The sequence below is a fragment of the Penicillium roqueforti genome, assembly GCF_015533775.1.
Source record: "Penicillium roqueforti strain LCP96 04111 chromosome Unknown scaffold_19, whole genome shotgun sequence".
NCBI lineage: Eukaryota > Fungi > Ascomycota > Eurotiomycetes > Eurotiales > Aspergillaceae > Penicillium > Penicillium roqueforti.
This window is the reverse complement of record NW_024067583.1, coordinates 250,504-263,071: the sequence shown is the minus strand read 5'-3', so window position 1 is coordinate 263,071 and position 12,568 is coordinate 250,504. Positions and strand designations below refer to the sequence as shown.

Sequence of the window (12,568 nt, the reverse complement as noted above, 5' to 3'; positions counted from 1 at the left end):
AATATATATAGAGCTTTTGATATAGTGTAAGATAGAAGAGGAATAGTTGAATCCGGGAGGAAGTGGAATTTATATAGACAAAGTCAGGGCAAAGAACAACCAACATTCTTTGTTTTTTTGAGTGCGTAATGTTTTACAATTCTAATCTACAGCTCAACCTGTACAGCCACCATACTCTCCGACATGAACCCAGTAACAAAGAGCCAAGCTAGTCTTTCACTAGCCTTAGGCTCAATAGGCACCAAAACAGCGGCACTCGCAGTCCGAACCCTAGACCCATCATCCTCAAACAGCACCTTCTTCTCCCAGACCCCAGTGTGCGAATTGAGAGTCGTATACCACACCTGGATCGGATCCTTGGCATTCGGATCCTTAGCATTCCCCAAAAAGCGAATGGCCTGCGAGATACCGGCGGCGAGGAAGCCGCTCGCATCATGCGAGTCAGTGCGGTATGGGTCTTCATAATAGGACGGGTTATCAGCGAGAGAACTAGAAAAGGCAATCGAGGTATCGATGGAGAGTGAGTGATTGGACTCATGCCGGGTTGCGAGGAAGATCTCGCCACCCATAGCGCTAGCAATGACGACTTCGTCGTCAGTGCGGCCGTGCCCGAGACCGTTGTTGTTCCATAGACCCATCAGTGCGACGGAGGCTTCGACAGGTGCGTCTTTGCTTGCCAGATCGGCGATCTGCACGGAGATGATGTTGGACCACCTGGCTGAGCGCCAGACGGCTTCGAAGAGTCGCAGGGGCCCCTCGCGGTAGAAGTGGTCGTTGGTGACGTAGAAGGAGACTGGGCTGACCGCGTAGATGTCGTTGGGGGTTTTAATGAGCGGGTGGCTGATTGAGCGCACATGTCGGACAGAATCGGAGTTGAGGACGTGATGGAAGAGCTCAATCTGGGACTGGGCTTTGGGGACGTCTTTGGGCTCGCCGGCTTCAAAGTATGCCGGGTTGGGCAAGTGGTTGACGGCGTAAATGTAGACGGCGTCTGAGTCCTCGGGGTCCTCGATGACATCGATTCCATGTGTCACGAAGGTGCCTTGGAAGTTCTCGAATGCCAGACGAGTCGATTTCATAGTCTATATTTGGGGTTAATTTTTGATATTTGGTCCGAATCTGCCTCGAACAAAGTCACCTTGGGATCCACGACATGAATAGAGCCTTGGGTCGTGACTGGCAGGAAGTGGCCAATTGGCGGGAACCAGCTAAACCGCGTGCTTTTGTCGTCCTCGCAGGCAGTGAACAGCAGGTTCGCCGGGCGGTAGTAATGCACATCCTCGCAATGGATGGTGTCTTGGATGTAGATTGGGCCCTGGCCTGCAGCTAGCACTGTCGGATTAGGCGTGAGGAAGACCCCTGCAATCTGCACGAAATGGCTGACTGGACCAGCCAAGAAGGCGACCAGAGCGACTAGGCCGAGGCCGACGATGCTTAATCCCATTGTATCGAATGTGAATGAATCTGGGGATATAAAGCGAAAATAGGGACAAAGTCCAAATTTATAGCCATTTCTCGACCCCTCACTGAATTCCCGAGGTTATTCAGTTCGGGAATCTCTGCGAGGGCAGAAACTTGGAACTCTTGGCAGCTCGCAGGGAGACTTGGTGACTGCATACATGTAGGGAGGAGGCAAGGACTCGATGCTTATGTCGATGCTTATATCAATGCTTAATAGGGTTAGCGTACTACACAATCCAAATCCTCAAAACAGCGAAAGTGCATTGAACTATCTCAGGCAAAAAATGTGGTTCTTTTTTTTTCTTTGCTTGTTTTCGTAGGCCAAAAAAAAATTATCAATCTCATTAAGTCTAGTCATGCTCGGAGTGACTAGACCTCAGCGGCAAAGTCCGAAAAGAAAAAGAAGTAAAAAAGAGTGCAGTTGCGCAAATTCCCATTCCCATATCGTGTCGTGATGATTTCCTTCGAACATTTTCAGTTTGTGGCCTGCTTGGCTTCAATATATTCCTGATCACTGGCGTCAAGAACGTCATATTCTTCGTCCGTCAGGAAGCCGGTGTCGGCGTCAGTGAAGGTATCGTCCAAAGTCAGGCTCTCAACGTCTTCTAAAACGTCCACTTCCGAAGAATTCGACAAGCTCGGTGCCTGCGGGGCAGGAGCCTCGGCTTGGTAAGTGCTTGACTCCGGAGATTCCTTCTCTAGCTTGGGGAAGATCATGCCACTGCTGGCAATTTCAGATACGCCAGAGTATGTCTCGTGGGTCTCAGCTTTTTCCAGAGAAGCGGTTTCTACCTCGAGATCACACCACAGACGATGACCAATGGCCACACCGTTAGGGAGTTTCAGACGCCAGTAGGAGATAGCAGGGCCTTCGTGTTGAGGAGTACGAAGGTTGACAGTAAAGTCAGCCTTCTCGCCTGGCTCCACAGGGGCAACCAACTTGGTGCTTTCCATGGCCGAGCGAATAGACTCGACGCTAGACGGGTGGCAGACATCGACGTTGAACATCTTGTCTCCACCGACGAAGCGCACATCACAGCCAACGGGCCATGCTAAAGGACCGGGGTTGTAGAGAGTCCAGGTCTGGCGAAACGTGGTGTTTGGGGCCATCTTTGTACCGTCAGTGACAGTGTCACGGATAAAGAACGCCCTGTAGTCCGTCATATCAGAGCTGTCAGTTCCGAGAAGGGGCTCGTCCACGAATGGCTGAGGCTCATCCTTCTCCACAGTTGTGCTAGCATCCACCTCAACGGGTTCCGGCTCCGCAATCTCGACCTGCTCAACGGGGCAAGTGGGGGCACGAGGCTGGTCACCTAGGACAACTGCTCCACTTGAGCCGTCGTCGCCCATGGTGCTCACAGTCACATTGCGGACCGGGGTGTTGAACTTGACCAGCGGATGAGTGCGGTTATGGTGGTTGGTCGGGAGGGCCTCGCAGCTCGCACAGAAGTCGGTGTCATCACAGACAGCGCACTTGTAGCGAACTCCGTTGATGTAGCTCTGAGCAGGTTTGCTCTTGCACAGTGGACCATCACAGAAGATGCCATAGTGAATTTCGTGCTCACGAGCTGGCTCACCGATAGTCTCGTAAACTTGCACAAACCGATGGCCAGGGTGGCTCTGCGAAGAAGTCAAGATGCAATCGGGACAGAAGTCCCAATCGGGGCAGGCCAAGCACTTGTGACGAACACCAACGATGCGCTAGCTAAAATTAGCCGCGAACCTCCTAAGCAAGTGGAATGTGTGAGTAAATACCTTGTCACAGCCGTCACAGACAGCGGAGTGTCGGAACTGCCGACCGGGAAGGCAGCGAGACGTGATCAAATTCTTCAAGCAAAAGTTCCGGTCAGATCCGAGGTGGAAGGTATGGCCAGGGTGGTGCCCGTGCTTATTTCGGAGCAGGCAGCGAAGGCAAAGATCATAGTCCTCGCAGTCATTGCAACGGACGAGATTGATTTCGTCGACTTCTGTGTGTTGTGAGCAAAGAGAAAAGAGAAAGGGAGGCGAGAAACAGAAGACTTACCACGACAGCATCCATTACACATTGGCTTGTCATCACCTTGAATGGTGGCTGCATCCAAACAAGCTGACGGGGCCGCTGGCTCTGGGATCGACTCTTGGATCAACTCAGGGACTGACTCAGTGACCGACTCAGGGATGTGGACCACCGGCTTAGTGATCACTTCACGCTGAATCTGCCGAGGCAGCATGGGGTTGAACTCCAGTCCTGATTGATCACGGGGAGGAATAGTCTCGGTGGTACTGTTTGTGACGACACCATCCTTGACGGTCCTCTTGATCAACCAGTGACCTTCACCGCGGCAAGATGCGCCGGCACCGACACACTGTAGACACAAGTCATAGTCCCCGTTCTCACAAATGCTGCAGTGATAATGCGCATTTGCAATAGACCGGCCACAGTGATTGCAGTCAATGCAGAACATCCCGTTGGACGAGGCGTGGGAGATGACCGGGAACTGATGTTTTTCTTGGTCCATCTCGAAGTTGCGGTAGCGAGGTTGACCGAGAGGAAACTCTTTCTCACCGGTGGAACAAGGGAATTGGGCTGAGTCAATGAGAGGAAGGGTATCGGGAGGTGGTAGAGGTCTCAGGACTGTTTCGAGATAACTGTGACGAGTGTGGTTGGTTGACTCCATCGGCACAGTGGGTTCTGATGGTACTGGGGTTGGGGCGGATGTGTTTTTGGAAGGAAGAGTAGTAACCTTAATACGGAGCTTAGACTTTGCCTTGGCAGCCCGGTAGAGCTGTTTATAGACTGCGATGTTGTCACAGTCCAAGCGAACGTAAGAGCCAGCACTGTCGGAATAGCGTTCAAGGATGACGTTGACATCCGCCGGAACGCCGAGCAGTTTCCTAAGCTAGACGAAAAATTAAGTCAGTTGAAAACAACACGCTATTTCTGATGAGGGTTGGAACAAATTATTTCGATACAAATATAATCTGATGATCGTTGAAGATAAGTCGGACTTCAGATCCGGAGCTTGAGTGGAGACTTACAGTCTGGGGGAACATCTCGGCCTTCAGCTCCCTGAGAGGCATCTTGAAGCGACGGTTACTGTCATTGTAGAGGACTTTGACAGTAACCAGATTCTCTGGACTGAAATGAGAAGTAGTAGATGGAGTTGTCATCGTAGATGATGCCAATGTCAAAGGGTGGATACACCTCTGAGATAAGGCAGCAGTACTATGATGGAAAGGAAAGGGGGAAGATTGTACTGAGTTACGAGTAAGAAAGGAATACCAGAAGATAAAATGATGATCTGTTATGATGAAGAGGGAGAAAGTAGAAGAAGCAGAGGAGAGTTAAGGAAAATAAGAGGGGAGTTGTACAAGAAGCAGTCGAATTGAAGGGGAAAAGCGGAGAGACGGTCAGCTGCTGCGAACTGACAGGGCAGGCGGTGAGGGATTGGCTTGCTTTCAGTATGGATTACATAAGAATGTGACGTGTTTATCGCCGGGCCGAGAATGCCAAGACTTGTCAGAACTACGTAGTCTACGGAGTACATATGTGGTAGTGCCCAGGTGGACGGATCGAATTACTGGCAGTAGTGGCTTTGTTTTATTTCGTCTTCATCAAAACACCCTATAAAGGGAGTATACAAGATCATCAAATAGAAACCAGCGAAAATATGATGTCATGCATGGGTGAATGCAGAACGGCAATTCGATCGCCCGATTGGAGGAGAGTTGAGGGGATTGAGGGGGTTTTGGAAGGGCTGACAAGGGCTAGAATCAAGACGTGATTCTCTCCAAGGCCAAGTACAATAGGGGGAAAGTGGTGGAGACAAGGGAAAACGCTCAAATGCATCAAAATCCAGGACCGAAATGAGTCAAACACTAGGACAAAAATTAGGGGAGGAAAAAAGGGCAAAACTTGGCTAGAGAATGTGAGGATGCAGATAAGAAAGAAAAAGCAAAGTGAGCCCAAGGCCCCTGTAGATCCTGGAGAGAGAGTTGAAAGAAAAGGGAGAGAGAATTGAGAACAAAGAGAGAATTGGTGGAAATTGAAGATGTTGTGAGATCCGAAAAAAATAAAATAAGAGAGAGAAGAAAAGGAAAAAAAAAAGCCAAAGTCATTCATCACTGCCCATAATATTGACCGGATTGTTGAGGGTAGTAGAAGGTCGTGCCTGGCGGTGTCATCATTCCACCCATGCCAACCACCCCCCCAGGCCCAGATCCTGGTGGTGCGGGACCTCCATAAATATGATTGGCATCGTAAAAGTAGACGGTGCCACCAGACTCATGAGCAACAGTACCTGGTGGAGGAGGCTGCTCCCCAGCTAAATACGGCATCACTTGCTGGCCCGGGAAGTTTGGCACAGAAGCTCCGGGGCCAATAGGTCCATTGTAACCCGTGTAATCGGGCCCCGAAGGCGGGTAGTACATGCCGCCCGAAGGATAACTCGGAGGGTAGAAGCTAGGCTGGTGGTAATTGTAAGGTTGAAAGGGCGGTGCATGAATCGCCCGCTCCGGGATCTGGGAAAGTGGAGTGGCCGAAGGCTGGCTGGGTGGGCCATGCGCTGGGAGAGGGACTTGATGGTGGAAAGGCTGCTCATGCTGGGGCTGAGGCGGGTTGAAAGTGAACGGGAAAGCTGCCGGACTTTCAATGTCCGCAACAGAAACGGTCTTCTGGGGACGAGGTTGGTGCATCGGGATTGGGGCGGGGCGGCTTTCGCGATAGGCCGGGTGAGGAAGGGACATGGCCATCGCAGGCCCAAATGGTGGGATCCCGACAGGCGGACGAGATGGAGGGGGAAGACGAACAACGGGCTTAGAGTCGTTGGAAATTATAGGTCTGGAGTAGACAGACACAGCAGGTGAGGGCCACCCATCCTGAGATGGTGGCATACCAAACGAAGATCGACGGCTGATAATGCTCGGCGTGTAAGATGAGTTGGGATAGTAGCTAGGGCGTCGTCCACCGTACCAGCCGCCACCACGACCTCGACCACGAGAGACTTGGTTCGGCCGCAACGCGCGGGGGATGAAGATAAACGAACGTTCAACAGAGGGAAATATGTATCGGGGAGGCTGGCTGGGAAGAGAGATTCGCACTGGCTTGTCGCGTCGCAAAGGGGGTCGATGCTGAGGTAGCCGGGTGTGGAGTCTTTTGGGCACGGAAGAAAAATGAATTGGGCTGGCCATGCCAGGCAAGGAAACAACAACAGGTACGTTCCCAACCAACGTTGTGCTAGAGAAGGACCGGTTGGGCGGGGAAGATCTCGGGGCGGTGGGGACGGATGCGCCAGGATTAGGCATCGCGGATGGTGTTGGGCGCTTTGCTGCGGGTCGATCCTCGCCAGCCACGGTATCGTGGAGATCGTGTGCCCACTGCCCACTGGCATCGGGCTTAGAAGACCTGAATCATGTTAGTAAGAAACAGGAGTCGGAAATAGAATGGAATATAACATACCTGCGAGAGCTACCATCTACGATCAAGCCGTAGGGACGAGACTTGCTCTTGAGTCGGTGACCGTTGTCGGTGGATCGCTTGTCATGAAGGAAAAAGCTGCCGCGAGTGGGGACGAAGGCTGGGTTCTGCTCTCGTTCCTTGACATTCTTGTCATTCTCGCGGCGCTTTCTGGAAGCTAAATTGTTTCGACTTGATTCGGTTGGAGGGGCGGAAGGCGTTCTTCCAGCGTGAGGCTCCCTTTGTTCCTTCAGATCTTCGAAATGAACGTCCGTAGCGTCGCCCGCACCGTCTGAGACCTTCAGGCCGTTGAGCATTGCCTCTGTATCCGAAACTGTTGTCTTGAGTACTCGTTTTCCGGGGGATGCAGAGCTGTTCCGTGTAGCTTTGTCTACCCCACAACCGTTGACCTTGCCCGCCTTATCCAACGAAACCTCGTCCTCGCTCTCTTCACTGACTTCTCCGTCTGCATCTTCGTCCTCCTGGTGGCTATCGCACGAGCCTTCACTCAACGAGTCATCTCCCATGTCACCAGCCATTGAACTCTCTTCTTCACCATCTTCCTCCCGTCTCTTTCTGCGGCTGGCCCCGATATGACGTCGAAGAGGAGCCATGGTAGAGACACAAGGGATTAATCACTTGGGGGTGGCTTAAGTCTTCCCCGTTGACGCTTGACTGGGTGGTTACCGGGACCGGATTAGGTTAGAGGACGGAATCCGGGGTAGACAACGGACGTTGAAGGACGATAAATCGGTGGAATAGCAAATGAAATCAAGCAAGACCAAAGTACTAAGAAAGGCTAGAAGAAACAAAAAGAAACCGTGTGCAAGAAGAATAACCAAAGTAAAGAGCAAGAAGAGAAAGAGCAAGGGGAAAGGAGAAAGGAGATGCAGCCCAAGAGAGATGAGAAGTCCAGAGAGATTCGAGTTCAGAGGAAGGGCATGACATCGCGAGAGACGTCAGGCCTGATCGGGCCTAGTCCAGGCGGTGAAGCTGTTTCTGCCACGATTGGGCCTAGAATTGTTTACTTGATTTGGTTAGTGTCTGAACTAAATATTGACAACTAGTTACAGAAGGCTTTGATATAGAATATTGTTATGTGAGAAACTTTGCTTGTATTCTGGGAAATTTGAGGTTGCGCCCTAGTATGCAGGCCGGATGTTGTGATATCCGGAAGTATACGTACATTTTCTTGCGCATTTCACTGCAAGCTGTGCCACTGAGGAATGGACTCGATGACCATGGATATCTGGAGAGATCGTACAAATATTCAAAAACTATGACCAAAGGATCCCGCTTAAGTCACAGGGTAGACCACGGTCGGAGTTTGATCCCAATGCCACCTCGATTGCGGGCAGATCATTGATAGGTATCAGAATTCCACTGACATTTGTGTATGAGATGATTGAATGGTCCTGTAGAAAGACCGCAGATAATTGGACTCCACGAAGCAGATGAATAACTTAGTCAAACGTGATTTTCTGACCTTGGCCCTCGACAATGGCACCACTGAGCTTCTGGACGGTTTCCTTCGAGTAGCGAGACTCATCGATGGATTCACGTCTCTTCTTGTGTCGGGGTCTTTCTCGTGATTCGCCATCGACTTCGGTGATAGCAGGTTCATCCTTCTTCTCGGCATCCTTTCCGAAGCGCTTCTTGTATCGTGTACCCGCATCTTCGGCAAACTCCATTCGCATACGGCGACCCATGAGCTGGTTCACCCAAACCCGTTGCACGCGGGGTTTTAGCTTCTTCGACTTCTTCTTCTCAGAGGCCGAGTCAGAATCACTGTCAGAGGAATCCTCTTCCTCGTCATCCTGCTTGATCAACATGAATCCCCTCACCGCGGCTTCTGCGGCAGCGAGTTCTTCAAACTCCACCCACGCATAACCTTTGCATTTTCCTGTGTCTTGGAAAGTCGCCATATGCACGTTGTTAACAGTCCCACATTTGGCGAAGTTTTCCTCGAGGTTTTCCTTGGTCACATCGAAGCTGAGATTGCCGACAAAGATTCGCTTGGAGGGAGGGTGGCCAGACTTGGCTGCACCCGCGGCATTCGCCTGGGCTTCGGATTTGTCTGGGCGACCTTCATAATTGTTTGCATCTTTGATAAGCACGCGGCGGCCGGTCATGAGCTGTTCGCTTAGGCCAATTGCTTCTTGCAAAGACTTCTTGTCGGTGAAGTCAACATAAGCAAAGCCCTTGTTCTGCGACCTCCCAAATCTTTCGGGGCCCTTAGGCAGATGAATTCGGGTGATATTTGACTCGGAGATATCAGCGTTGACGGTGAAGAACATGCGCAGCTCTTCACTGGTCACTGAAAACGATAGGTTTCCAATCCAGATACCATATTTGGACCGCTTCCCGTCTGATTCAGCTTCTTTAGACTCGGGTTTGCTAGATTTGCTGGACTTGGGTTTCTCCTCATCACCCGCATCGCCTCCTTTGTTCTTTTTCGCTTTGCGCAGCGCCTTTTTTGAGACTGGCTCGGGTGCAGAGACATCGATTTCAAGCTCAGGACCGTCCTGCAGCTTGCGCTTCTTTTGACTGACTTCGGTGAGTTCCGACATAATGTGAAAGGTGTAAAATGGTGTGATGACTACTATAATATTAGTCAATCTATCAGAAGCCTGAGATTGTTTCTGGTCACAGGAAACCGAACAATAATTTTACTTTTTTTTTTTACGGCGGCCAGGACCCGCCTCTCACGCAGCCGGATCCGCTTCTTGGCGTGAACGCGCAGGGTGACCACATCCCCTTCATCCCGGCTCTTCTAAACTTCTCTTCCCCATAACACCATGGCAGAACCGAACGATAACCGCTTCACTGCAACTTTGCCAAATGCAGCCACTGCACCGCCTCCTAAGCAATCAGTCCGGTCTTTCAAGTACGAGTCCTCACAATCAGCCCATCGGATAATGCTGACCCTCTTTTCTCCAGGAAGAAATATGCCAAGCTGAAAGTCAGGTTCGAGCTAGGAACCCGAGAGAATGAGAGTTTGATCCGGGAGGAATTGCGCATAGAGGACCTGTCCAAGCGCATCCAAGAGCAAAACGAGTATGGGACTTACAAATTCTCTCCTGTATGAACTATTGCTAATTCCTCCGTGCTAGTCAATTGCTAGAGGTTCTCCTCGAGTTCAACGAAAGCCTACATGTTTCTCCTGATGTGCGATTCGATCTGAGCATGCCGACCGACCTTCCCTTGCTACCAACCCCCGAGCAGGAAATTGTACCTTTGATCAACGATGCGACACTGGCAAAACAAGCATGGAAGGAGGCCAAAGCTGGACTGGCTGCTGGTAGCATTGACACGCGTGCTTATCGTATCATTGAGGACAACATCAAACGAAATAAAGCGTTTGCACCAGCCCAGCAGTATAGCTCCCTGTCACGGGCTCATCACATCACTCCAGACGCTGTTCAAAAGAAGCCCGACAATGATTGTGAACGCCAACTTGGATACTTTACGCCCGAGCGTGAGACTGAGTACTACCTTGCCTTGGACGCCAAGCTAGGTGATGAGGCGGCTGCCACGCAGCTTGCACGCATTCCAGAACGTCCCACGTTTGCGGAACGTGAGCGTGATCTTTCCATGCGGAATCCCGCATCGGTATACAATTGGCTCCGTCGTAACCAACCTCAGACTCTCCAGGATAATGAGGTTGCTTCTGAAAAGTCTGCATCACGCCCTTCCAATCGATCTTCCAAGCGGGCTCCAGCTCAGCGCAAAGATGAGGATATGTATGATGAGGACGGCACAGAGGCCCAGCCTACTCCCAAGAACAAGCGCAAGCGTGAGGAGGACACCGGTTATAGACCCAAGGGTGGTAGCAGCCGGTCAAAAAAGAAGAAGGAAGAGCCCACTTCCAACCCAAGCAAAGTGGCCAAAAAGACTTGAGCAGTTGATTTCATAAACGGAATTCATTTTATGTATTAATATTGGCGTTGGGTTGATTCACTGGCTTTAAATGATATGATGGAACATTAGCATTGGTAATTTGAAATATAGTGACATGAAATGTAGTCTTCATGCGGTATTGAGATAGCTCTAATCTAACTAATGTACGGAGTATTTTCTCTTGTAAATGGTGGTGGCTATAGTGTGGGGCTATCACGTGACCTGGATTTTCTTCTCTACCTATCTGAATGCCTCCACTCCCATTTTGAAGTCAACCGCAATCGATCACAGACAACATACTGTGCAATGGCAATTACTATTCTCCCACCTGTGGTAGAGGACTCCCGTCCCTACGAAGCTGACTCAGATGACTCCATGTCCATGGACTCCGAGGAGGATGTCGAAATGACTGGTATCTCTCGGCCTCACAAGCGACCCCGTTTACAAGGAAATTCGAATATTGGCACAGGGATTGTCACACCAGGAGAAGTGGTCACAGATGATCCACAATGGATGAGGTTGGTCTGATCTTGAATGCTGCGCAAAAAAAAAAAAAATGCGGAGCTCATATCGTCATTTTCTTTTTTTCAGCACTAACAATCTACAGAGGTCATGGTACCTATATGAACCCGCTCTCGACCTCTATAATTGCCACTGTTGCCGGCACAGTTCAAAAGACAAATAAGCTACTATCTGTTCACCCTCTGCGCGCCCGCTATACCCCCGAAATTGGAGATCTCGTCGTTGGCCGCATTGTCGAAGTGCAATCACGACGGTGGAAGGTCGACGTCGCGGCACCGCTACTTGCCCAGCTCCCTCTTTCCGCAATCAATCTGCCCGGCGGTATTCTGCGTCGACGAACAAGCGCCGACGAGCTCCAGATCCGAACATTTTTCAGCGAAGGCGATCTTGTAGTTGCCGAAGTGCAGAGCGTGCACCAGGATGGGTCGGCGTCACTACACACACGGTCTTTGAAGTACGGGAAGCTGCGCAACGGTGTTTTCCTCGCCGTTACAGGAACCGGAGGCAGCGCAGCGTCTAGCTCTAGCGTCAAGGGCGGCGTTGGGGTTGGGAATTCGGCTTCAGGCAGCGCTTTGGCTGCTCCTGGAGGTTCTGGTACTGGTGGTGTGGTGCGGTCTCGTCGACAGGTGTGGACGGAATCCACTGCCAATGGTGGTGGTAACGTGAACATTGTCCTTGGGGTGAATGGGTACATATTTATCTCCAAGAATTCCGATGAAGATGCCGCATCATCGACTACTGAAAATGTCTCTATTACGCGCATGGAAGAAATGGTGTCGAGCTCCATCTACTCTAGCCAGAATGACGATATCCCGCCACAGACCCGTCGGGAGATTGCACGGTTGACACAGTGTATTCGAGTTCTGGTGCAAAACGGAGTGCGTGTGGACGAAGATACGGTCAAAGGTGCCTACAATGCTAGTCTGCAGGTGGACTTGGAGATTGGGGACGAGGAAGACGAGGAAGATGAATGGCGACAGGAAGGTCGCGAGTATCTCGAGGGCGCCAAGGCCCAACAGATCCTCGAGTTGGTGCGGCAGCAGCTGTAACAGGCTCCAACTTCTCGGATGTATGATAATGATACCCCTCAAAGAAAGATCAAAGGGAATACTCAGCTGGCGTAATGTCAAAGTCCATGTCCAATCCTCCATACTGATACCAATGCTGTCATGGTTCCCTAACCTTGGAAATGAAAAACTCTGCCGTAAGTGGACTAGTAGCACATTGAACAATGACGATGAATAGTTTCAA

The 12,568-nt window shown here is 50.9% G+C and overlaps 6 protein-coding genes across 6 annotated transcripts; 2 read left to right on the top strand and 4 right to left on the bottom strand.

Moving 5' to 3' along the window:
- Positions 1-146: 146 nt before the first annotated feature.
- Positions 147-1,444, bottom strand: LCP9604111_6879 (serum paraoxonase/arylesterase family protein; the record flags this gene model as incomplete). Its single annotated transcript, XM_039074848.1, has 2 exons — positions 147-1,082; positions 1,139-1,444. 2 exons carry the CDS (start codon positions 1,442-1,444, stop codon positions 147-149), a joined length of 1,242 nt encoding a protein of 413 aa, XP_038927180.1.
- A 491-nt stretch (positions 1,445-1,935) lies between these two features.
- On the bottom strand, positions 1,936-4,611 carry LCP9604111_6878 (ZZ type zinc finger domain protein; the record flags this gene model as incomplete). Its single annotated transcript, XM_039074847.1, has 5 exons — positions 1,936-3,162; positions 3,217-3,428; positions 3,485-4,340; positions 4,414-4,422; positions 4,480-4,611. 5 exons carry the CDS (start codon positions 4,609-4,611, stop codon positions 1,936-1,938), a joined length of 2,436 nt encoding a protein of 811 aa, XP_038927179.1.
- A 951-nt stretch (positions 4,612-5,562) lies between these two features.
- LCP9604111_6877 (uncharacterized protein) lies at positions 5,563-7,509 on the bottom strand (the record flags this gene model as incomplete). Its single annotated transcript, XM_039074846.1, has 2 exons — positions 5,563-6,844; positions 6,899-7,509. The coding sequence occupies 2 exons, from the start codon at positions 7,507-7,509 to the stop codon at positions 5,563-5,565; spliced, it is 1,893 nt and encodes a 630-aa protein (XP_038927178.1).
- Positions 7,510-8,358: 849 nt separating this feature from the next.
- Positions 8,359-9,465, bottom strand: LCP9604111_6876 (putative RNA binding protein Rnp24; the record flags this gene model as incomplete). The annotated part of the gene is made up of 1 exon (XM_039074845.1): positions 8,359-9,465. One exon carries the CDS (start codon positions 9,463-9,465, stop codon positions 8,359-8,361), a length of 1,107 nt encoding a protein of 368 aa, XP_038927177.1.
- A 228-nt stretch (positions 9,466-9,693) lies between these two features.
- On the top strand, positions 9,694-10,795 carry LCP9604111_6875 (uncharacterized protein; the record flags this gene model as incomplete). The annotated part of the gene is made up of 3 exons (XM_039074844.1): positions 9,694-9,782; positions 9,836-9,952; positions 10,009-10,795. The coding sequence occupies 3 exons, from the start codon at positions 9,694-9,696 to the stop codon at positions 10,793-10,795; spliced, it is 993 nt and encodes a 330-aa protein (XP_038927176.1).
- Positions 10,796-11,101: 306 nt separating this feature from the next.
- LCP9604111_6874 (exosome non-catalytic core subunit RRP4) lies at positions 11,102-12,366 on the top strand (the record flags this gene model as incomplete). Its single annotated transcript, XM_039074843.1, has 2 exons — positions 11,102-11,313; positions 11,403-12,366. 2 exons carry the CDS (start codon positions 11,102-11,104, stop codon positions 12,364-12,366), a joined length of 1,176 nt encoding a protein of 391 aa, XP_038927175.1.
- Positions 12,367-12,568: the final 202 nt, after the last annotated feature.